This window comes from Acanthochromis polyacanthus, chromosome 5 (genome assembly GCF_021347895.1).
Source record: "Acanthochromis polyacanthus isolate Apoly-LR-REF ecotype Palm Island chromosome 5, KAUST_Apoly_ChrSc, whole genome shotgun sequence".
In the NCBI taxonomy this organism is placed as follows: domain Eukaryota; kingdom Metazoa; phylum Chordata; class Actinopteri; family Pomacentridae; genus Acanthochromis; species Acanthochromis polyacanthus.
The window spans coordinates 44,680,788-44,707,245 of NC_067117.1; the positions used below are offsets into that span (position 1 = coordinate 44,680,788).

Below are 26,458 nucleotides of genomic sequence, written 5' to 3' on the forward strand. Positions count from 1 at the left end.
GTGACAAAAATACATAGTTTAGTATGTCGTCCAAAATGTGACAAAAATGTCATAGTTTAGTATGTCGTCCAAAATGTGACAAAAAGTCATAGTTTAGTATGTCGTCCAAAATGTGACAAAAATATCATAGTTTAGTATGTCGTCCAAAATGACAAAAATGTCATAGTTTAGTATGTCGTCCAAAATGTGACAAAAAGTCATAGTTTAGTATGTCGTCCAAAATGTGACAAAATATCATAGTTTAGTATGTCGTCCAAAATGTGACAAAAATCATAGTTTAGTGTGTCGTCCAAAATGTGACAAAAAGTCATAGTTTAGTATGTCGTCCAAAATGTGACAAAAATATCATAGTTTAGTATGTCGTCCAAAATGTGACAAAAATGTCATAGTTTAGTGTGTCGTCCAAAATGTGACAAAAAGTCATAGTTTAGTATGTCGTCCAAAATGTGACAAAATATCATAGTTTAGTATGTCGTCCAAAATCTGACAAAAATCATAGTTTAGTGTGTCGTCCAAAATGTGACAAAAATCATAGTTTAGTATGTCGTCCAAAATCTGACAAAAATGTCATAGTTTAGTATGTCGTCCAAAATGTGACAAAAAGTCATAGTTTAGTGTGTCGTCCAAAATGTGACAAAAACGTCATAGTTTAGTATGTCGTCCAAAATGACAAAAAGTCATAGTTTAGTATGTCGTCCAAAATGTGACATGTGACAAACCGTCATTAGTTTAGTATGTCTTCCAAACTGTGACAAATCATATTAGTGTGTCGTCCAAAATGTGACAAAACATCATAGTTAGTATTGTCGTCGGAAATGTGACAAAAACGTCATAGTTTAGTATGTCGTCGAAATGTGACAAAAAACGTCATAGTTTAGTATGTCGTCCAAAATGTGAAAAAATATCATAGTTTAGTATGTTCCTCCAAAATGTGACAAAAATGTCATAGTGTAGTGTGTCGTCCAAAATGTGACAAAAACGTCATAGTTTAGTATGTCGTCCAAAATGTGACAAAAATATCATAGTTTAGTATGTCGTCCAAATCTGACAAAAATGTCATAGTTTAGTGTGTCGTCAAAATGTGACAAAAACGTCCATAGTTTAGTATGTCGTCCAAAATCTGACAAAAATTCATAGTTTAGTATGTCGTCCAAAATCTGACAAAATGTCATAGTTAGTTGTCGTCCATAATTGTGACAAAAATATGCATAGATTTTAGTATGTCGTCCAAAATGTGACAAAAATGTCATAGTTTAGTATGTCGTCCAAAATGTGACAAAAAGTCATAGTTTAGTATGTCGTCCAAAATGTGACAAAAATATCATAGTTTAGTATGTCGTCCAAAATGTGACAAAAAGTCATAGTTTAGTATGTCGTCCAAAATGTGACAAAAAGTCATAGTTTAGTATGTCGTCCAAAATGTGACAAAAATCATAGTTTAGTATGTCGTCCAAAATGTGACAAAAATTCATAGTTTAGTATGTCGTCCAAAATGTGACAAAAAGTCATAGTTTAGTATGTCGTCCAAAATGTGACAAAAATCATAGTTTAGTATGTCGTCCAAATGTGACAAAACGTCATAGTTTAGTATGTCGTCCAAAATGTGACAAAAAGTCATAGTTTAGTATGTCGTCCAAAATGTGACAAAAAGTCATAGTTTAGTATGTCGTCCAAAATGTGACAAAAATATCATAGTTTAGTATGTCGTCCAAAATCTGACAAAATGTCATAGTTTAGTGTGTCGTCCAAAATGTGACAAAAATATCATAGTTTAGTATGTCGTCCAAAATGTGACTAAAACGTCATAGTTTAGTATGTTGTCCAAATGTGACAAAAAGGTCATAGTTTAGTATGTCGTCCAAAATGTGACAAAAGGTCATAGTTTAGTATGTCGTCCAAAATGTGACAAAAATATCATAGTTAGTATGTCGTCCAAAATCTGACAAAAATGTCATAGTTTAGTGTGTCGTCCAAAATGTGACAAAAAGGTCATAGTTTAGTATGTCGTCCAAAATGTGACAAAAATATCATAGTTTAGTATGTCGTCCAAAATCTGACAAAAACGTCATAGTTTAGTATGTCGTCCAAAATGTGACAAAAACGTAATAGTTTTAGTATGTCGTCCAAAATGTGACAAAAACGTAAATAGTTTAGTATGTCGTCCAAATGTGACAAAAATATCATAGTTTAGTATGTCGTCCAAAATCTGACAAAAATATATAGTTTATGTCGTCCAAATGACAAAAACATCATAGTTTAGTGTGTCGTCCAAATGTGACAAAAACGTCATAGTTTAGTATGTCGTCCAAAGTGAGGAAAAAACGTCATAGTTTAGTATGTCGTCCAAATGTGACAAAAATATCATAGTTTAGTCTGTCGTCCAAAATCTGACAAAAATGTCATAGTTTAGTGTGTCGTCCAAAAATGACAAAATCCTCATACTTTAGTATGTCGTCCAAAATGTGACAAAAACGTAATAGTTTAGTATGTCGTCCAAAATGGTGACAAAAAGGTCATAGTTTAGTATGTCGTCCAAAATGTGACAAAAAACGTCATAGTTTAGTTGTCGTCCAAAATGTGACAAAAACGTCATAGTTTAGTATGTGTCCAAAAAATGACAAAAACATCATAGTTTAGTATCGTCCAAAATGTGACAAAAACGTAATAGTTTAGTATGTCGTCCAAAATGTGACAAAAAGGTCATAGTTTAGTCTGTCGTCCAAAATGTGACAAAAAGGTCATAGTTTAGTGTGTCGTCCAAAATGTGACAAAAACGTCATAGTTTAGTATGTCATCCAAAATCTGACAAAAATGTCATAGTTTAGTATGTCGTCCAAAATCTGACAAAAATGTCATAGTTAAGTGTGTCGTCCATAATGTGACAAAAATATCATAGTTTAGTATGTCGTCCAAAATCTGACAAAAATGTCATAGTTTAGTGTGTCGTCCAAAATGTGACAAAAACGTCATAGTTTAGTATGTCGTCCAAAATGTGACAAAAATATCATAGTTTAGTATGTCGTCCAAAATGTGACTAAAACGTCATAGTTTAGTATGTTGTCCAAAATGTGACAAAAAGGTCATAGTTTAGTATGTCGTCCAAAATGTGACAAAAAGGTCATAGTTTAGTATGTCGTCCAAAATGTGACAAAAATATCATAGTTTAGTATGTCGTCCAAAATCTGACAAAAATGTCATAGTTTAGGATGTCGTCCAAAATGTGACAAAAAGGTCATAGTTTAGTATGTCGTCCAAAATGTGACAAAAATATCATAGTTTAGTGTGTCGTCCAAAATGTGACAAAAATATCATAGTTTAGGATGTCGTCCAAAATCTGACAAAAATGTCATAGTTTAGTATGTTGTCCAAAATGAGAGAAAAAACGTCATAGTTTAGTATGTCGTCCAAAATGTGACTAAAACGTCATAGTTTAGTATGTCGTCCAAAATGTGACAAAAAGGTCATAGTTTAGTATGTCGTCCAAAAAATGACAAAAACGTCATAGTTTAGTATGTCGTCGGAAATGTGACAAAAACGTCATAGTTTAGTATGTCGTCCAAAATGTGACAAAAATATCATAGTTTAGTATGTCGTCCAAAATCTGACAAAAATGTCATAGTTTAGTGTGTCGTCCAAAATGTGACAAAAACATCATAGTGTAGTGTGTCGTCCAAAATGTGACAAAAACGTCATAGTTTAGTATGTCGTCCAAAATGTGACAAAAATATCATAGTTTAGTATGTCGTCCAAAATCTGACAAAAATGTCATAGTTTAGTGTGTCGTCCAAAATGTGACAAAAACGTCATAGTTTAGTATGTCGTCCAAAATCTGACAAAAATGTCATAGTTTAGTATGTCGTCCAAAATCTGACAAAAATGTCATAGTTAAGTGTGTCGTCCATAATGTGACAAAAATATCATAGTTTAGTATGTCGTCCAAAATCTGACAAAAATGTCATAGTTTAGTGTGTCGTCCAAAATGTGACAAAAACGTCATAGTTTAGTATGTCTTCCAAAATGTGACAAAAACGTCATAGTTTAGTATGTCGTCCAAAAAATGACAAAAACGTCATAGTTTAGTATGTCGTCGGAAATGTGACAAAAACGTCATAGTTTAGTATGTCGTCCAAAATGTGACAAAAATATCATAGTTTAGTGTGTCGTCCAAAATGTGACAAAAACATCATAGTTTAGTATGTCGTCGGAAATGTGACAAAAACGTCATAGTTTAGTATGTCGTCGGAAATGTGACAAAAACGTCATAGTTTAGTATGTCGTCCAAAATGTGACAAAAATATCATAGTTTAGTATGTCGTCCAAAATGTGACAAAAATGTCATAGTGTAGTGTGTCGTCCAAAATGTGACAAAAACGTCATAGTTTAGTATGTCGTCCAAAATGTGACAAAAATATCATAGTTTAGTATGTCGTCCAAAATCTGACAAAAATGTCATAGTTTAGTGTGTCGTCCAAAATGTGACAAAAACGTCATAGTTTAGTATGTCGTCCAAAATCTGACAAAAATGTCATAGTTTAGTATGTCGTCCAAAATCTGACAAAAATGTCATAGTTAAGTCTGTCGTCCATAATGTGACAAAAATATCATAGTTTAGTATGTCGTCCAAAATCTGACAAAAATGTCATAGTTTAGTGTGTCGTCCAAAATGTGACAAAAAGGTCATAGTTTAGTATGTCGTCCAAAATGTGACAAAAATGTCATAGTTTAGTATGTCGTCCAAAATCTGACAAAAATGTCATAGTTTAGTGTGTCGTCCAAAATGTGACAAAAATATCATAGTTTAGTATGTCGTCCAAAATGTGACTAAAACGTCATAGTTTAGTATGTTGTCCAAAATGTGACAAAAAGGTCATAGTTTAGTATGTCGTCCAAAATGTGACAAAAAGGTCATAGTTTAGTATGTCGTCCAAAATGTGACAAAAATATCATAGTTTAGTATGTCGTCCAAAATCTGACAAAAATGTCATAGTTTAGTGTGTCGTCCAAAATGTGACAAAAAGGTCATAGTTTAGTATGTCGTCCAAAATGTGACAAAAATATCATAGTTTAGTATGTCGTCCAAAATCTGACAAAAACGTCATAGTTTAGTATGTCGTCCAAAATGTGACAAAAACGTAATAGTTTAGTATGTCGTCCAAAATGTGACAAAAACGTAATAGTTTAGTATGTCGTCCAAAATGTGACAAAAATATCATAGTTTAGTATGTCGTCCAAAATCTGACAAAAATGTCATAGTTTAGTGTGTCGTCCAAAATGTGACAAAAACGTCATAGTTTAGTATGTCGTCCAAAGTGAGAGAAAAAACGTCATAGTTTAGTATGTCGTCCAAAATGTGACAAAATATCATAGTTTAGTCTGTCGTCCAAAATCTGACAAAAATGTCATAGTTTAGTGTGTCGTCCAAAAAATGACAAAATCCTCATAGTTTAGTATGTCGTCCAAAATGTGACAAAAACGTAATAGTTTAGTATGTCGTCCAAAATGTGACAAAAAGGTCATATTTTAGTATGTCGTCCAAAATGTGACAAAAACGTCATAGTTTAGTATGTCGTCCAAAATGTGACAAAAACGTCATAGTTTAGTATGTCGTCCAAAAAATAACAAAAACATCATAGTTTAGTATGTCGTCCAAAATGTGACAAAAACGTAATAGTTTAGTATGTCGTCCAAAATCTGACAAAAATGTCATAGTTTAGTATGTCGTCCAAAATCTGACAAAAATGTCATAGTTAAGTGTGTCGTCCATAATGTGACAAAAATATCATAGTTTAGTATGTCGTCCAAAATCTGACAAAAATGTCATAGTTTAGTGTGTCGTCCAAAATGTGACAAAAACGTCATAGTTTAGTATGTCGTCCAAAATGTGACAAAAATATCATAGTTTAGTATGTCGTCCAAAATGTGACTAAAACGTCATAGTTTAGTATGTTGTCCAAAATGTGACAAAAAGGTCATAGTTTAGTATGTCGTCCAAAATGTGACAAAAAGGTCATAGTTTAGTATGTTGTCCAAAATGAGAGAAAAAACGTCATAGTTTAGTATGTCGTCGGAAATGTGACAAAAACGTCATAGTTTAGTATGTCGTCCAAAATGTGACAAAAATATCATAGTTTAGTATGTCGTCCAAAATCTGACAAAAATGTCATAGTTTAGTGTGTCGTCCAAAATGTGACAAAAACATCATAGTTTAGTATGTCATCCAAAATGTAACAAAAAGGTCATAGTTTAGTCTGTCGTCCAAAATGTGACAAAAACGTCATAGTTTAGTGTGTCGTCCAAAATGTGACAAAAACGTCATAGTTTAGTATGTCTTCCAAAATGTGACAAAAACGTCATAGTTTAGTATGTCGTCCAAAAAATGACAAAAACGTCATAGTTTAGTATGTCGTCGGAAATGTGACAAAAACGTCATAGTTTAGTATGTCGTCCAAAATGTGACAAAAATATCATAGTTTAGTGTGTCGTCCAAAATGTGACAAAAACATCATAGTTTAGTATGTCGTCGGAAATGTGACAAAAACGTCATAGTTTAGTATGTCGTCGGAAATGTGACAAAAACGTCATAGTTTAGTATGTCGTCCAAAATGTGACAAAAATATCATAGTTTAGTATGTCGTCCAAAATGTGACAAAAATGTCATAGTGTAGTGTGTCGTCCAAAATGTGACAAAAACGTCATAGTTTAGTATGTCGTCCAAAATGTGACAAAAATATCATAGTTTAGTATGTCGTCCAAAATCTGACAAAAATGTCATAGTTTAGTGTGTCGTCCAAAATGTGACAAAAACGTCATAGTTTAGTATGTCGTCCAAAATCTGACAAAAATGTCATAGTTTAGTATGTCGTCCAAAATCTGACAAAAATGTCATAGTTAAGTGTGTCGTCCATAATGTGACAAAAATATCATAGTTTAGTATGTCGTCCAAAATCTGACAAAAATGTCATAGTTTAGTGTGTCGTCCAAAATGTGACAAAAACGTCATAGTTTAGTATGTCGTCCAAAATGTGACAAAAATATCATAGTTTAGTATGTCGTCCAAAATGTGACTAAAACGTCATAGTTTAGTATGTTGTCCAAAATGTGACAAAAAGGTCATAGTTTAGTATGTCGTCCAAAATGTGACAAAAAGGTCATAGTTTAGTATGTCGTCCAAAATGTGACAAAAATATCATAGTTTAGTATGTCGTCCAAAATGTGACAAAAAGGTCATAGTTTAGTATGTCGTCCAAAATGTGACAAAAATATCATAGTTTAGTATGTCGTCCAAAATCTGACAAAAATGTCATAGTTTAGTGTGTCGTCCAAAATGTGACAAAAATATCATAGTTTAGTATGTCGTCCAAAATGTGACTAAAACGTCATAGTTTAGTATGTTGTCCAAAATGTGACAAAAAGGTCATAGTTTAGTATGTCGTCCAAAATGTGACAAAAAGGTCATAGTTTAGTATGTCGTCCAAAATGTGACAAAAATATCATAGCTTAGTATGTCGTCCAAAATCTGACAAAAATGTCATAGTTTAGTGTGTCGTCCAAAATGTGACAAAAAGGTCATAGTTTAGTATGTCGTCCAAAATGTGACAAAAATATCATAGTTTAGTATGTCGTCCAAAATCTGACAAAAACGTCATAGTTTAGTATGTCGTCCAAAATGTGACAAAAACGTAATAGTTTAGTATGTCGTCCAAAATGTGACAAAAACGTAATAGTTTAGTATGTCGTCCAAAATGTGACAAAAATATCATAGTTTAGTATGTCGTCCAAAATCTGACAAAAATGTCATAGTTTAGTGTGTCGTCCAAAATGTGACAAAAACGTCATAGTTTAGTATGTCGTCCAAAGTGAGAGAAAAAACGTCATAGTTTAGTATGTCGTCCAAAATGTGACAAAAATATCATAGTTTAGTCTGTCGTCCAAAATCTGACAAAAATGTCATAGTTTAGTGTGTCGTCCAAAAAATGACAAAATCCTCATACTTTAGTATGTCGTCCAAAATGTGACAAAAACGTAATAGTTTAGTATGTCGTCCAAAATGTGACAAAAAGGTCATAGTTTAGTATGTCGTCCAAAATGTGACAAAAACGTCATAGTTTAGTATGTCGTCCAAAATGTGACAAAAACGTCATAGTTTAGTATGTCGTCCAAAAAATAACAAAAACATCATAGTTTAGTATGTCGTCCAAAATGTGACAAAAACGTAATAGTTTAGTATGTCGTCCAAAATGTGACAAAAAGGTCATAGTTTAGTCTGTCGTCCAAAATGTGACAAAAAGGTCATAGTTTAGTGTGTCGTCCAAAATGTGACAAAAACGTCATAGTTTAGTATGTCATCCAAAATCTGACAAAAATGTCATAGTTTAGTATGTCGTCCAAAATCTGACAAAAATGTCATAGTTAAGTGTGTCGTCCATAATGTGACAAAAATATCATAGTTTAGTATGTCGTCCAAAATCTGACAAAAATGTCATAGTTTAGTGTGTCGTCCAAAATGTGACAAAAACGTCATAGTTTAGTATGTCGTCCAAAATGTGACAAAAATATCATAGTTTAGTATGTCGTCCAAAATGTGACTAAAACGTCATAGTTTAGTATGTTGTCCAAAATGTGACAAAAAGGTCATAGTTTAGTATGTCGTCCAAAATGTGACAAAAAGGTCATAGTTTAGTATGTCGTCCAAAATGTGACAAAAATATCATAGTTTAGTATGTCGTCCAAAATCTGACAAAAATGTCATAGTTTAGGATGTCGTCCAAAATGTGACAAAAAGGTCATAGTTTAGTATGTCGTCCAAAATGTGACAAAAATATCATAGTTTAGTGTGTCGTCCAAAATGTGACAAAAATATCATAGTTTAGGATGTCGTCCAAAATGTGACAAAAACGTCACATTATAGTATGTCGTCCAAAATGTGACAAAAATATCATAGTTTAGGATGTCGTCCAAAATGTGACAAAAACGTCACATTATAGTATGTCGTCCAAAATGTGACAAAAACGTCATAGTTTAGTATGTCGTCCAAAATGTGACAAAAACGTCATAGTTTAGTATGTCGTCCAAAATGTGACAAAAACGTCATAGTTTAGTATGTCGTCCAAAATGTGACAAAAACGTAATAGTTTAGTATGTCGTCCAAAATGTGACTAAAAGGTCATAGTTTAGTATGTCGTCCAAAATGTGACAAAAACGTCATAGTTTAGTATGTCGTCCAAAATGTGACAAAAACGTCATAGTTTAGTATGTCGTCCAAAATGTGACAAAAACGTCATAGTTTAGTATGTCGTCCAAAATGTGACAAAAACATCATAGTTTAGTATGTCGTCCAAAATGTGACAAAAACATCATAGTTTAGTATGTCGTCCAAAAAATGACAAAATCCTCATACTTTAGTATGTCGTCCAAAATCTGACAAAAATGTCATAGTTTAGTATGTCGTCCAAAAAATAACAAAAACGTCATAGTTTAGTATGTCGTCCAAAATGTGACAAAAAGGTCATAGTTTAGTATGTCGTCCAAAATGTGACAAAAACGTCATAGTTTAGTATGTCATCCAAAATCTGACAAAAATGTCATAGTTTAGTATGTCGTCCAAAATGTGACAAAAAGGTCATAGTTTAGTCTGTCGTCCAAAATGTGACTAAAACGTTATAGTTTAGTATGTCATCCGAAATGTCATTAAAAATGTCATAGTTTAGTATGTCGTCTCAAATGTGACAAAAAGGTCATAGTTTAGTGTGTCGTCCAAAATGTGACAAAAACGTCATAGTTTAGTATGTCGTCCAAAATGTGACAAAAAGGTCATAGTTTAGTGTGTCGTCCAAAATGTGACAAAAACGTCATAGTTTAGTATGTCGTCCAAAATGTGACAAAAACATCATAGTTTAGTATGTCGTCCAAAAAATGACAAAATCCTCATACTTTAGTCTGTCGTCCAAAATCTGACAAAAATGTCATAGTTTAGTATGTCGTCCAAAAAATAACAAAAACGTCATAGTTTAGTATGTCGTCCAAAATGTGACAAAAAGGTCATAGTTTAGTATGTCGTCCAAAAAATAACAAAAACGTCATAGTTTAGTATGTCGTCCAAAATGTGACAGAAACATCATAGTTTAGTATGTCGTCCAAAAAATGACAAAATCCTCATACTTTAGTATGTCGTCCAAAAACTGACAAAACGTTAGTTTAGTATGTCGTCCAAAATGTGACAAAAAACATCATAGTTTAGTATGTCGTCCAAAATGTGACAAAGACGTCATAGTTTAGTATGTCGTCCAAAAAATGACAAAAACCTCATAGTTTAGTATGTCGTCCAAAATGTGACTAAAACGTTATAGTTTAGTATGTCGTCCGAAATGTCATTAAAAATGTCATAGTTTAGTATGTCGTCTCAAATGTGACAAAAACGTCATAGTTTAGTCTGTCGTCCAAAATGTGACTAAAACATTATAGTTTAGTATGTCATCCGAAATGTCATTATAAACGTCATAGTTTGGTATGTTGTCCAAAATGTCACCAAAAACATCATAGTTTAGTATGTCGTCCAAAATGAGAGAAAAAAAGGTCATAGTTTACTATGTCGTCCAAAATCTGACAAAAATGTCATAGTTTAGTATGTCGTCCAAAATGTGACAAAAACGTCATAGTTTAGTATGTCGTCCAAAATGTGACAAAAACGTCATAGTTTAGTATGTCGTCCAAAATGTGACAAAGGCGTCATAGTTTAGTATGTCGTCCAAAATGTGACTAAAACCTCATAGTTTAGTATGTCGTCCAAAAAATGACAAAAACCTCATAGTTTAGTATGTCGTCCGAAATGTCATTAAAAATGTCATAGTTTAGTATGTCGTCCAAAATGAGAGAAAAAAAGGTCATAGCTTACTATGTCGTCCAAAATCTGACAAAAATGTCATAGTTTAGTATGTCGTCCAAAATGTGACAAAAATGTCATAGTTTAGTATGTCGTCCAAAAAATGACAAAAACGTCATAGTTTAGTATGTCGTCCAAAATGTGACAAAAACGTCATAGTTTAGTCTGTCGTCCAAAAAATGACAAAAACGTCATAGTTTAGTATGTCGTCCAAAATGTGACAAAAACGTCATAGTTTAGTATGTCGTCCAAAAAATGACAAAAACGTCATAGTTTAGTATGTCGTCCAAAATGTGACAAAAACGTCATAGTTTAGTATGTCGTCCAAAATCTGACAAAAATGTCATAGTTTAGTATGTCGTCCAAAATGTGACAAAAACGTCATAGTTTAGTATGTCGTCCAAAATGTGACAAAAATGTCATAGTTTAGTATGTCGTCCAAAATGTGACAAAAACGTCATAGTTTAGTATGTCGTCCAAAATGTGACAAAAAGGTCATAGTTTAGTATGTCGTCCAAAATGTGACTAAAACGTCATAGTTTAGTATGTCGTCCAAAATGTGACAAAAAGGTCATAGTTTAGTATGTCGTCCAAAATGTGACAAAAAGGTCATAGTTTAGTATGTCGTCCAAAATGTGACAAAAACGTCATAGTTTAGTATGTCATCCAAAATCTGACAAAAATGTCATAGTTTAGTATGTCGTCCAAAATGTGACAAAAAGGTCATAGTTTAGTCTGTCGTCCAAAATGTGACTAAAACGTTATAGTTTAGTATGTCATCCGAAATGTCATTAAAAATGTCATAGTTTAGTATGTCGTCTCAAATGTGACAAAAACGTCATAGTTTAGTCTGTCGTCCAAAATGTGACTAAAACATTATAGTTTAGTATGTCATCCGAAATGTCATTATAAACGTCATAGTTTGGTATGTTGTCCAAAATGTCACCAAAAACATCATAGTTCAGTATGTCGTCCAAAATGTGACATAATCGTCATAGTTTACTTTGTGGTCTAAAATGTAAAAAAAAATGTCAGAGTTTAGTGTGTCGTCCAAAATTTCAGTAAAATGTCATATTTTCGTATGTTGTCCAAAATGTCACAAAAACTTGATAGTTTAGTCTGTCATCCCAAATGTAATTTAAATGTCATAGCTGGGCACCTGTATAGCTCAATGGGTTAAGCAGGCGAACCATGTATAGGGGCTGGTCTCTGACGCAGCGGCCTGTGTTCAATTCCCACTCATGGCCCTTGGCTGCATGTCTCTCCATTTCCTGTCTCTCATATCGAAAAAAGGCCAAAAAATAATATTTAAAAAAACATTATAGTTTTGTATGTCATCCGAAATGCCATTAAAAATGTCATAGTTTGGTATGTTGTCCAAAATGCCACCAAAAATCTCATAGTATGTCGTCTGAAAATGGACAAAAATGTCATTGCTTTGTATGTCGTCCAAAATGTCACCAACAACTTCATAGCTCAGAATGTCGTTCGAAAATGGACAAAAATATCATAGTTTTGTGTGTGTCGTCTGACATGTCACCAAAAACGTCATCGTTTAGTATGTGGTCAGAAAAGTCACCAAAAATCTCATAGTTAGAAGGAAGTCACCCCAAAGATAGCATATGGTAAAAATAAGTAAGTAAATAAATAAATAAATACGAGTGCACACCTAACTCTATGAATAACCAGAAGCTCCACAGTGCATTTCAGACGAACTGCTAGCTCAGTAGCAGCGTCTCACGCTCTGCCGTTAGCTGGGGGGCTGGAGCTAACTTATTGTTACTATCAGCAGTGATGAATACTTACTCTCCTAAAAACATTCGCATATCCATTCTTGTTCACGTTCTTCTCCTAACGCTGCTCCAGTCGGTTCTGTGTGCTCCTCCCGGTAAACACATGCTGCAGGTACTGAGTGGTTTCAGGGAAAACGTGGACTGGATTTCAGTGATGTGGGCGTGCTCCATATGAACAAGTGGAATGGACTGGATAACGACGCACCGACTCTCTGCCTTCCACTATGAAGTGAAGGAAACTAAGATTTATGATCATATTTAAGTTAATAATGACTGGTTATGTGATTATTTATTTAAACTCATTCTGACCACATTATATTGAATTTGTCAGCACTTCTTTAGTAAAAAAAAAAAAAAAGGAACATAAAACTATTTCGGGGGCTGAAGCCTCTTCTTTTGGGTGGACCAGGCTTTGTCTGAGGGTATTATGTGGCTTAAAAAAAGACAGGGATCTGGTCTTTGTTGAAGATCGTGGACAATTTTGAAGTCATTGTGGGCCAAGTCAGTTTGGATCGGTTCCAAGGTGTTCTGAAACAGTTTGAGTCAGTTTGGACAATTATTGAATCATGTAGGACAAGTGGGAGTTTTCATGGAGAACATGCCACATTACCTGGATGACCCCAAACTTTTGAAAGGTAGTGTAAATTATTCCAGAAAGTTGTTAAATGTGTGAAATGACGACAGTCTGAATCAGGTGTGAGTCAACAAAACCTCCTTGTTTAATGTTTGTCATTAATCATGAATCCACAACACAGCAGTTTGTTTAGTGAGTAGGAAAAGCGTGAGTATTTACATCTACCGTCATACACGTCACAGTTTATACCCATGCTAACACAATAAAGACTTTTATATACAGGAAATACTCATTAGCATCATGGTACAGAGGAAAAGCATCACCGTGAGTCTGGATTTATCTCCGATGCAAAATACACAAAACAATCAGAAACGTCCCGTCAGCTGCCCTGAAACAATCTGCTGTTAGAAACACATCACAAAGTATGAGACGATCACACTCTAATGGACACAAGGTCTGTCCTGGTCTCTGTCCAGACTTCAGCCTCCTCGTCACCAACACAACCACAGACTGTGGGTTTAGATTCAGATCATCTCCTGACCTTCACCTCCAAACTGTCACCATCAACAGTTTAGTTAATCTAGCTTCTCTGCTCTCAGACTGAACATTACAAACGAAGAACTGGACACCATGTAGTTTCTCCTCCAACACGTCAGTTTGTCTGCTGCCATCAGCTCATCATTAAAAACCCTCAAAATGACAAAAGATTCTTCAGGCCATTGATCTACTTCAGTTGGGAATGAAACCCAATCTAAGCCTGAAACCGTGGTATTTGATCAGAACTATGTTTTCTATTGGATCACTGGAACATTCGTCACAAATAACTCCTCTGAAGTGAACAAATCCTCCAAAACAAACGAAGGTTCTCCAACAGTCGTCTGAACGGAGCCACCAGGAGTCCGTTATGGAGATGGGTCAGAGACATAAATAGCTAAACGTCTGCAGGATGTGGAACCTCTGTGTTGGACAAAAGTTGGACATATTTTGTCAAATTCTGTTAAATAATCAAAGAAATTGAACTTTAATTTGTCTGATTTCTGTCATTTCATGGTTGTTCTGTTTCCACAGAGCTGCAGGTGGAAGGTCTGGTTCTATTCCACCTTTACATCTGATGTGATGAAGGCTGGCTGGAACTTTTGACACCAAACAGTTTTCTGTCTTTTTTTATCACTCAGAACTGAATAACGACGACTTTCACCGTCGAATCATTTTCTCGATCAACTTGTTTGGTCGATAAAAAATGTCTGAAAAAGGTGAGAAATGTCTGTTTTCCTCAAGCGACCTTCAGTTTACGATCATGGGGGAAAGAAACCAGAAAATATTCACAGATAAGAAGCTGAAACCAAAGAGTTTAGACTGATCGTCATAAAATAGTTGCTCAGACTGATAAATGGATTGTGTCTCTACTGACGCTGATCAGGATTCATTTAGTTCCTGCTTCTACAAACCATCAGATTTCCTTTAACTGTGATGAATTCATAGAGTCGCCATCTGTTAAACTACAGAAACTCATCGTGATTCTAAGACCTGCTGAAGGCGACCAAACCAGAGCTAAAAACCAGATTTCATTCAGAACCTTCTCTGTCTGGACGGAAACTAAAATGTTTACCAAGGGTTCTTCTTCTTTCTTCATTCGCTTGTTGAGTTAAACTTTTGAAGGTCTAAAGATGCGTCCAAATTAGATATTTTAGTGGAACTGCATAAGTGTGAGCCAAAATAACTCAATGGCGCCATCTAAAGAATGTCAAACAGGAACCATGACCAGTACATGTTCCTTAGAGATATGAAATTTGGTACACGTATGTAACTCATCACGATACACAAAATTTACCTGACAACCATATCCAAAACCCAACAGGAAGTCAGCCATTTTGAATTATGTGTCATATGTTGGACTATCCTGGGTCATTTTTGGACAATTTCAAAAACTATAAACTCAAACTGGGTGACTTTGAGAAAGCAGAAATGTGTCCAGGATGTACTTCAGGCATGGATGATCAAAAGTTGTCAAAATCCTCCGTAGAAGTTTGAAGATGTGGAAATGGAAGAAAGTTTCTACGTTTGACCATGAAACAGGAAGTGCTGCAAATCTACCCCGAACATGCTCCATCCATCCATCCATCCATCCATTCTCTATCCACCGCTTTATCCTCACTAGGGTCATGGGGGGTGCTGGAGTCTATCCCAGCTGACTCGGGTGAAGGCAGGGGACACCCTGGACAGGTCACCAGTCTGTCACAGGGCTACATATACAGACACACAATCACACTCACATTCACACCTACGGACAATTTAGAGTAACCAATTAACCTCAGCATGTTTTTGGACTGTGGGAGGAAGCCGGAGTACCCGGAGAAAACCCACGCATGCACAGAGAGAACATGCAAACTCCATGCAGAAAGATCCCAGGCCGGGATTTGAACTGGGGATCTTCTTGCTGCAAGGCGACAGTGCTAACCACTACTCCACTGAGCAGCCCTGAACACTGTGCAGCCTCAAACTTTACACGTTTGATCAGAGTCCAGCCCTGATGACATCCACAGACTGATATACAGCCGCAGTGACGACGCCACCTGGTGGACATGCTTGGATCTGCTGACCAGCAGAGTTTGGTTTGAAGGTTTATTTACGGTGCTGATTATTAACTGATAAGCTGCTAATAAATAGAATGCGTAAAAAGAGCAAAACAAAGATCAATGTGTGTTTCCCAAACAACAGATGTGTTCTGAACAAAGATCTTCAGCTTCCTGTCACAGTGGAAGAAAGAAACCAGAAAATATTCCCTCTGAAGAAGCTGAAATCCAGAAACTAATGGAGGAATAACTGAGTTCTTTAAGAGACATTAGAAACAGAAACTAAACTAAACAGAGGTGAGAGTCCTAAAAGGAAACATGAGAGGAGGAGAAGCTGAAAGCAGGAGATGTCTGAGCTGCCTACTGGAAGCACAACACAATTAAAACAAACAAAAACCAACAAAACACAAAACCTTCACAGCATTTCCACACGTAGAGATGAAACGTCTGAGCTTTAACGGCTTCTAAAACTAGAAACTCGTCAGTTTCCTCCCAGTGGTCTGAATGAACATGTGTAGAAAACCTGATTTAAAAACCTACACTTCATTATTTCCATAAAAAAACAGCAAAAAAGTGTGTGTTTATAAGAGTTAATATTATAAAGGTCATCCAGCTGTAGGGAAAAGAGCTTCACGGTCTCCATAGAACGTTCAGTAGAACCTCACCAGCAGTCTGAAGCCTCTAACTTGCATATTTCTGCTCCACTTTAACCTTCCAGGATTAAATATAAATGAGATTTATATACCTTTATAGAGCGTATTACATTTATCTACACAGGTTGGCTGTAAAATATAAATACTTTTAGCTCCGCCGGCTGGAAACGGCTTCAATCAGGCGGCGATGTTGCATAAAAGAAATCCTTCCAGCAGCTCCAGGAGTTTAACCAACGTTCAGGGAAACATCCGGTAATATTTACTCTGTGGTTCATCTCTCCTCCTTTATCTTCTCACATCCCATAATTTTATCTTCTACATCATATTTCTATAAACGCTGCTGATCAGTGCTCTGTAAAGTGCTGCTTGTATGAATCTTCAGAGTGACGGATCACCGGAACACTAACGGTGGAGAACGTAGAGATCAGATGTTCTCTGGTGTTTCTTCTCTCCGTTGGTCTGGCTCCTCCTCCTCCTGTTCCTCCTCCTCTGAGTTTGATGTCCTCCCTACTCCTCCCCGATGCCGTGCTCCCACGCCACCTTGGCCTGCTCCTCCTTGGTGGCTGTGATGATGGGCTGGGAGATCTTGCGCGGCATTGGCCGGGGGCGGGGGGCGGCGGGGCTGGCTGGCCAATCAGGGGCTCCTCTTCGGGGATGCAGCCCTCTCTGAGGTAGGGTTTGGGCGGCAGGGCAGGAGGGGGCTCGTGGAGCTGGTAGAGGGGCGGGTGGTGGGGCAGGTAGTGGGGGTGGAAGTGGTGGTGGTAGAAGTGGTGCTGAGGGGGGGGCAGTCCGTCCTGCTGCAGCAGAGGAGCTCCAGCAGAGGACGGGTTCCCCGCCTGGACCTGGACTCCAGGGGGGGGCGGGGCCACACCTCCCGGGGCTGAGTGGCTCCGGCTGGGCGGGGGCTTCACCCCATCCAGGACCTCGGGCTCGGAGACGCTGTACCTGACGGGCTGGTAGGGGGAGTCCAGGTCCTCCTGGTCCGTGGTCCAGGCCTGGCTGCTGGGACGGACTCCAGGGTGTCGGTGCGGCTGGCCGGGGGGTCGGAGGACGACGGGGGACCGCCAAAGTTACTCTCGCTGAGGGAGGACACTCCCGAGCTGGCGCTGCCGGACAGGGTGGAGTTACTGCCATCCAGGATGGACTGAGGACTGGTGGGCGAGGCAGGTATAGGGTGGAGGGGGGACTGGAGACAGAGAGGACAGACAGAGGACAGACAGAGAGACAGACAGAGAGACAGACAGAGAGACAGAGAGGACAGACAGAGGACAGACAGAGAGACAGACAGAGAGACAGACAGAGAGACAGAGAGGACAGACAGAGAGGACAGACAGAGAGACAGAGAGACAGACAGAGAGACAGACAGAGAGACAGACAGAGAGACAGACAGAGAGACAGACAGACAGAGAGACAGACAGACAGAGAGACAGACAGAGAGACAGACAGACAGAGAGACAGACAGAGAGACAGAGGACAGAAAGAGGACAGGGTTAGTGGTCGAGTTTCTGCTGAAACCCCAGAAATAAATCAAGAGCACCTGGAGCTGCTGTCAGAACGATGAGCAGCAGGGGGCACTACAGAGATAAAAATGAAAATAGTTACACTGAATAACTGCAGTACACACTACGTAGTATTCAGTACACTAAAAGTACCCAGCACTGCATCACCCACCGCTGGAACCAAAACAACAAAAACAAAAAGAGTTCAGGAATGAAGTGACTCAATGTCAGCCATGTTTCATGTTGCCTAGACAACAGGACGAACAGCCAATCAAACGAGAGCTAAACATTGAGTCAGAACTTATTCAGGAAGTAATTAAACTCTTTTTAAAAAGTCAAGAAACACCTTAAACAAGAATAAAAAAACAGATTAATAAAGTACTCAGAAAGTGTACTCGGTTACTACAGTATATGTAGTAAAAGTACTCGGTTACTACAGTATATGTAGTAAAAGTACTCAGTTACTACAGTATATGTAGTAAAAGTACTCAGTTACTACAGTATATGCAGTAAAAGTACTCGGTTACTACAGTATATGTAGTAAAAGTACTCGGTTACTACAGTATATGCAGTAAAAGTACTCGGTTACTACAGTATATGTAGTAAAAGTACTCGGTTACTACAGTATATGTAGTAAAAGTACTCAGTTACTACAGTATATGTAGTAAAAGTACTCAGTTACTTCACTAGTTGCTGCTGAACATCTTAGTTTGTGGTTCAGTTTTAAATGAAGTCATGATGAGATTCTCTGGATAAACAAACAGACAGACAGACAGACATGGGCTTTACTGACTGAGGACAGAAAGACAACAGGAGGAAGAGAAGGAGGGTGATGAAGAGGAGGAGGGTGATGAAGAGGAGAAAGAGGAGGAAGGTGATGAAGAGGAGGAGGGTGATGAAGAGGAGGAGGAGGAGGGTACCTTTCTTAAGGAGCGCGCGGGGAGAGCTGGAGGGAGGTCCTGGTGGTGGAAAGCATCAAAGTGCATCGACAGGAGTTGGCCTACAGGGGGAGACACAGCAGGAGATACACACCTCAGACCAGAGAAGAAGAAGAGGAGGAGGAAGAGGAGGAGGAGCCATAAGAAGAGGAGGAGGTACAGGAGGAGGAAAAGGAGGAAGAGGAGGAGGAGGAGAAAGAAGAAGAGGAAGAGATAGGAGAAGAGGAGGAGAAAGAAGAAGGAGTAGGTAGAGGAGGAGGAAAAGGAAGAGGACGAGGAGGTGGAAGAGGAGGAGGTGGGTGGATGGATGTTAGAACCAGAACCATGGATGGATGTTAGACCCATGGATGGATGTTAGAACCATGGATGGATGTTAGAACCAGAACCAAGGATGGATGTTAAAACCAGAACCATGGATGGATGTTAGAACCATGGATGGATGTTAGAACCAAGGATGGATGTCAGAACCAGAACCAAGGATGGATGTTAGAACCATGGATGGATGTTAGAACCAGAACCAAGGATGGATGTTAGAACCAGAACCATGGATGGATGTTAGAACCATGGATGGATGTTAGAACCATGGATGGATGTTAGAACCAGAACCATGGATGGATGTTAGAACCATGGATGGATGTTAGAACCAGAACCAAGGATGGATGTTAGAACCAGAACCATGGATGGATGTTAGAACCATGGATGGATGTTAGAACCAGAACCATGGATGGATGTTAGAACCATGGATGGATGTTAGAACCAGAACCATGGATGGATGTTAGAACCATGGATGGATGTTAGAACCAGAACCAAGGATGGATGTTAGAACCAGAACCAAGGATGGATGTTAGAACCATGGATGGATGTTAGAACCAGAACCAAGGATGGATGTTAGAACCATGGATGGATGTTAGAACCATGGATGGATGTTAGAACCAGAACCAAGGATGGATGTTAGAACCATGGATGGATGTTAGAACCAGAACCAAGGATGGATGTTAAAACCAGAACCATGGATGGATGTTAGAACCATGGATGGATGTTAGAACCATGGATGGATGTTAGAACCAGAACCATGGATGGATGTTAGAACCATGGATGGATGTTAGAACCATGGATGGATGTTAGAACCAGAACCATGGATGGATGTTAGAACCATGGATGGATGTTAGAACCAGAACCAAGGATGGATGTTAAAACCAGAACCATGGATGGATGTTAGAACCATGGATGGATGTTAGAACCAAGGATGGATGTCAGAACCAGAACCATGGATGGATGTTAGAACCATGGATGGATGTTAGAACCATGGATGGATGTTAGAACCAGAACCATGGATGGATGTTAGAACCATGGATGGATGTTAGAACCAGAACCATGGATGGATGTTAGAACCAGAACCATGGATGGATGTTAGAACCATGGATGGATGTTAGAACCAGAACCATGGATGGATGTTAGAACCATGGATGGATGTTAGAACCAGAACCAAGGATGGATGTTAGAACCAGAACCATGGATGATGTTAGAACCATGGATGGATGTTAGAACCATGGATGGATGTTAGAACCAGAACCATGGATGGATGTTAGAACCATGGATGGATGTTAGAACCAGAACCATGGATGGATGTTAGAACCATGGATGGATGTTAGAACCAGAACCAAGGATGGATGTTAGAACCATGGATGGATGTTAGAACCAGAACCAAGGATGGATGTTAGAACCAGAACCATGGATGGATGTTAGAACCATGGATGGATGTTAGAACCAGAACCATGGATGGATGTTAGAACCATGGATGGATGTTAGAACCAGAACCATGGATGGATGTTAGAACCAGAACCATGGATGGATGTTAGAACCAGAACCATGGATGGATGTTAGAACCATGGATGGATGTTAGAACCAGAACCAAGGATGGATGTTAGAACCATGGATGGATGTTAGAACCAGAACCATGGATGGATGTTAGAACCATGGATGGATGTTAGAACCATGGATGGATGTTAGAACCAGAACCAAGGATGGATGTTAGAACCATGGATGGATGTTAGAACCATGGATGGATGTTAGAACCAGAACCAAGGATGGATGTTAGAACCATGGATGGATGTTAGAACCAGAACCAAGGATGGATGTTAGAACCAGAACCAAGGATGGATGTTAGAACCATGGATGGATGTTAGAACCATGGATGGATGTTAGAACCAGAACCAAGGATGGATGTTAGAACCAGAACCAAGGATGGATGTTAGAACCATGGATGGATGTTAGAACTAGAACCAAGGATGGATGTTAGAACCAGAACCAAGGATGGATGTTAGAACCATGGATGGATGTTAGAACCATGGATGGATGTTAGAACTAGAACCAAGGATGGATGTTAGAACCAGAACCAAGGATGGATGTTAGAACCATGGATGGATGTTAGAACCAAGGATGGATGTTAGAACCAGAACCTAATGGTCTCTGAGGCTGCCAGCAGGGGGTGCTGCCTTCACAGAGAAGCTAATATAATTTAAGAATGGAAAGACAATTTAAAAACATCTAGAAAAAACACTAATAATAAAAAATGTAAAAATAAAATATGAGTTTAAAAAAACCTTTAGCGAAAATGTTAAAAATATGTATTTCTAAAATATAGTGTTCAAAAATGTAAATATTACACATTTATTAATAATATATTACATAAATTAACAACATAATAAATATATTTAAGTATTTTTCAAAAATGTAAATGCATATTGCAAAAATGGGAAAAATTCAATGCAAAATATAGTGTGAAAAAATTTATTAAAAAAAGAAGGAATAGAGAAAATACCAGTGTGGAAAATGTAAAGAAAAATGAAATTAAAAAGTAGAACATCTATAGTGTACAAACATATCAAAAAGATTGCTGATGTAAAATTCATACAGTGTGAATTGTATAAAAATATAATGTAGAAAATATACAGTGCAAAAAATGTAAAGAAATCTGTAATTAAAGAAAAAGACATTGCAAGAACGGTGAAAATCTGTCATGTAAAATTCTGGTGTTCAAAAATGTAAATAATAAATAAAAAATGCAATGCTAGAGATACATACAAAAAAATGAAAAAAAAAGATACAGCAACCAAAAATGTAAAACAAACATGTCAAAATATTTTTTTAAAATATTGCTTTTTCTAGATATGTATTTACAAAAAATGTAAAAATGATGTAGAAAATGTACAGAGTGTAAAATGTAAATTCAAATGTGAGGTGCAGAACACAACAACAGTAAACATGTGTAATGAGTGGAGGCTCTGGGAGTCGCCCCCTGCTGGCTGTTACATAGAATGCAGTTAAACGTCCACGACCAAAACAAACCACCGAGGTAAACCGTTCCACACCGGGAGGCTTCGTACCGTGAGGAAGGTTGCGAGGAGGAACCGGCGGCGCCATGACGACGTGAGACGACAGGAAGGGAAGAGCTTCTCTGGTGCCGCTGTCCAGACTCCAGCTGCTGGGGGTGGTGAGGACTGGAGGACAGGAAGGAGCTTTAATTAGAGGAAACTTCTACACCTGAGCTGCTCAACTGGAGGCAAACCTCACCTTTCTCTGCCACTGACAGGTTGGGGTCACTGCAGGGTTTACAGGGACCGATGACCTGGTGGAACAACGCCCGCTGGAAGGCTGGAGGCTGGAGACACAGGAAGGGATTAAAGAGGAGAAACACAACCAGTAAGGTCCAGCTGATCAGAAAGCTGCTTTAAGTTCACTAAAATATGATTTTAAATAAGAAGAAGATTCACATTAACAGGTTAAAGAAGAAAAATACAACTAGCAAGGTCCAGCTGGTCAGAACCCTGGTTTAAGGTCACTAAAATATGATTAAAACAGAAAACTCTCCATTTAACACTGAATATTTTTATCCTAACATTTATTCAGGACTCAGCTGAGATGGGCTCCAGCAACCCCCGCGACCCTAGTGAGGATGAAGCGGTGTATAGAGGATGGATGGATTTATTCAGGACGAGAAAAACATAAAACCATGCAGGTAAATATGTGTAATATACAGAGCCCCCTAGGGGACATCCTTCGTGTTGTATGTTCTCTCCTTCGTGTTTGTGTTTTATTCCTCCGCATTGATTTTTTAAGGAATACTTTTGTCATTTTTGCTGTTGACAAGTTGTTTTTCCAAACACAGACTTCGTGGCAGACCGGCTGATCATCACCCTGGAACATTACACACCAAACGGTAAATAATCATTTTAATGAATACCGCAGTGCTTCGTCTATTGTTCTGAACTCTGCTTATCTCAAGTCACATTAGCCCTTTCTGTATTTATAGCAGTTGGACTGCTTCGGTTTGCACGCTAGCATGAAGCTACCACACATTGCACGGGCTAGCATTACTAAAAACTAGCTACAAAAACCACAAAAACTAGCTCGTCTTTGTTCAGTGGGACCGCGTGCGGGGCGGTGCGCTTTTTATACATTCAGAGAAACACTCGCGGTTTGGTCAGTAGAAACGGTGAACAAAAACGAGCGCTCCTTTTAGTAATGCTAGCCCGTGCAATGTGTGGTAGCTTCATGCTAGCATGCAAACCAAAGCAGTCCACTGCTATAAATACAGAAAGGGCTAATGTGACTTGAAATAAGCAGAGTTCAGAACAATAGACGAAGCACTGCGGTATTCATTAAAATGATTATTTACCGTTTGGCGTGTAATGTTCCAGGGTGATGATCAGCCGGTCTGCCAGGCAAAACAAACTGCTCGGGCCAAAGACGAAGTACGTGTTTAAAGAGGAAGTACGTGTTTAAAGACGAAGTCCGTGTTTGGAAAATAACTTCTCAACAGCAAAAATGACAAAAGTGCTCCTTAAAAAATAAACACGGAGGAATAAAACACAAACACGAAGGATGTCCCCTAGGGGGCTCCGTAGTAATATACAACATAAAACAATATACAAAAATTTAAAAATGTAATGTAGAAATCATCCATTTACAAAAATAGAAAAAAGATTGGTCATGTAAAAATTATATCGTGTGCAAAATACACACATACAGGTTTAAACCTCACTGATTGGACCGTACCATGTCTAACCCTCGTCACTGATTGGACCGTACCATGTCTAACCCTCGTCACTGATTGGACCGTACCATGACTAGCTCTCGTCACTGATTGGACCGTACCATGTCTAACCCTCGTCACTGATTGGACCGTACCATGACTAGCTCTCGTCGCTGACTGGACCGTACCATGACGAGCTCTCGTCGCTGACTGGACCGTACCATGTCTAGCTCTCGTCACTGATTGGACCGTACCATGTCTAACCCTCGTCACTGATTGGACCGTACCATGTCTAACCCTCGTCACTGATTGGACCGCACCATGACTAGCTCTCGTCGCTGATTGGACCGTACCATGACTAGCTCTCGTCGCTGACTGGACCGTACCATGACTAGCTCTCGTCACTGACTGGACCGTACCATGACTAACCCTCGTCGCTGATTGGACCGTACCATGTCTAACCCTCGTCACTGATTGGACCGTACCATGACTAACCCTCGTCGCTGATTGGACCGTACCATGTCTAACCCTCGTCACTGATTGGACCGTACCATGTCTAACCCTCGTCACTGATTGGACCGTACCATGACTAGCTCTCGTCGCTGATTGGACCGCACCATGACTAGCTCTCGTCACTGATTGGACCGTACCATGACTAACCCTCGTCACTGATTGGACCGTACCATGTCTAACCCTCGTCACTGATTGGACCGTACCATGACTAGCTCTCGTCGCTGATTGGACCGCACCATGACTAGCTCTCGTCACTGATTGGACCGTACCATGACTAACCCTCGTCACTGATTGGACCGTACCATGTCTAACCCTCGTCACTGATTGGACCGTACCATGACTAGCTCTCGTCACTGATTGGACCGTACCATGACTAGCTCTCGTCACTGATTGGACCGTACCATGACTAGCTCTCGTCACTGATTGGACCGTACCATGACTAGCTCTCGTCACTGACTGGACCGTACCATGACTAGCTCTCGTCGCTGATTGGACCGTACCATGACTAGCTCTCGTCGCTGATTGGACCGTACCATGACTAGCTCTCGTCACTGACTGGACCGTACCTGTCCGTTCTCTGATAGGTTGCTGTACATGGCGCTGCTCGGTCGTTCTCGATGAGGCGGCAGCAGCATCAGCATCTCTCTGTTGTGTCGGTATTTATCCGGCAGAGACGGTGACCCGACTGCAAATGGAAGGTTAATAAAAGAAGATTAATAAATGAATAACTAATAAAAGGACCTGTTGGTTTGCTCAATGAAAGGTTGCTCACCTCTGATGGTGGAGGGGGCGGAGTTAATCATCTGAGGTGGTGCTGAGTGGGTGGAGCTAAGACTGGAGGAGGATGGACTGGCCTGTAGAAATAAATCATTTAGACATGAAACACAGAGAAGAGGAGGCCGGATGTGACCATTACATACCTACAGTATGCTGGAAAACTAACCAGGAGCCAGAAAATATACATAAAAACTATTTTAAAAAATGTGAACAGAAAAGCTGCAAAATAGTGATATTTTTAGCAGATTTAAATAAAACAAATGTGGAATTTTACAGTCAAATATTGCAAAACAGCAAATTAGCACGTTTACCACTATCATATAGATGTTAAATAATGAGTTCTTTAAGCTGACTTAAATCCTGTAAAACAGTAATTTTACTGTTAGTTTCAGGCAGGTTAAAAGGCAGTTTTGTTCTTTTTATATGATTTTATGCGATATTATGTGTGATTTTAAAAAAATGGGGAAAATCTGCAAAATACCAGTTCAAAGAATTATTTAAATTCTTCGATAATCTCAATAAAAATCAGGAAATATATGTAAACTCGAAATAACTTTGCTGATTTAAATACAATAAATGTGCTATTTCACAGTCAAATGTGGTAAAATAAAGACATCTCACTGGTAAAGACAGATCTTTGAGGTTCTTTACAGTTTGTTTATATTTAACGTGTAAATAAATCCTGTTTTCCTGTTCTGTGATTTTTTTTACCAGCTATCTGTAATCTGACAATACAGTATAATAAGAGTATAATGCCAGTATAATGCCAGTAAAATCCCAGAAAAATTGTAGTACAATCCCAGTGAAATTCCAGTATAATCCCAGTAATATTGCAATAAAATACCAGTATAATCTCAGTAAAATTTCGGCAAAATCCTAGTAAAATCACAGCATTAACCCAGTAATATCGCAGTAATATCAAAGTAAAATCCTAGAAATATTGCAGTAAAATCCCAGTATAATCTCAGTATAATCCCAGTGAAATCCCAGTGAAATCATGGTATTATCCCAGTGAAATCCCAGTAATATTGCAGTGAAATCCCAGTATAATCTCAGTAAAATGCTAGTAAAATCACAGCATTAACCCAGTAATATCAATGTATAATCCCAGAAATATTGCAGTAAAATCCCAGTATAATCTCAGTATAATCCCGGTAAAATCCCAATGAAATTCCAGTAAATTCCCAGTAATATTAAACTAAAATCACAGTACAATCCCAGTAA

The 26,458-nt window shown here is 38.1% G+C and overlaps 1 protein-coding gene and 1 long non-coding RNA gene across 2 annotated transcripts in view; one reads left to right on the forward strand and one right to left on the reverse strand.

Annotated features, from left to right (window-relative positions):
• The first annotated feature begins 5,519 nt into the window (after positions 1-5,519).
• On the forward strand, positions 5,520-9,384 carry LOC127534136 (uncharacterized). The gene is made up of 3 exons (XR_007942133.1): positions 5,520-5,550; positions 8,061-8,136; positions 9,163-9,384. It is a non-coding gene; the product is annotated as an uncharacterized LOC127534136 (long non-coding RNA).
• Positions 9,385-13,369: 3,985 nt separating this feature from the next.
• LOC110965027 (dedicator of cytokinesis protein 3-like) overlaps positions 13,370-26,458 on the reverse strand; it is a 43,077-nt gene continuing 29,988 nt past the window's right edge. The window contains 7 exon segments of the mRNA XM_051948731.1: positions 13,370-17,481; positions 17,484-17,658; positions 18,892-18,971; positions 22,296-22,409; positions 22,483-22,570; positions 25,024-25,142; positions 25,230-25,311. Coding sequence (XP_051804691.1) covers positions 16,817-17,481; positions 17,484-17,658; positions 18,892-18,971; positions 22,296-22,409; positions 22,483-22,570; positions 25,024-25,142; positions 25,230-25,311 — 1,323 coding nt within the window. The 3' untranslated portion in view covers positions 13,370-16,816.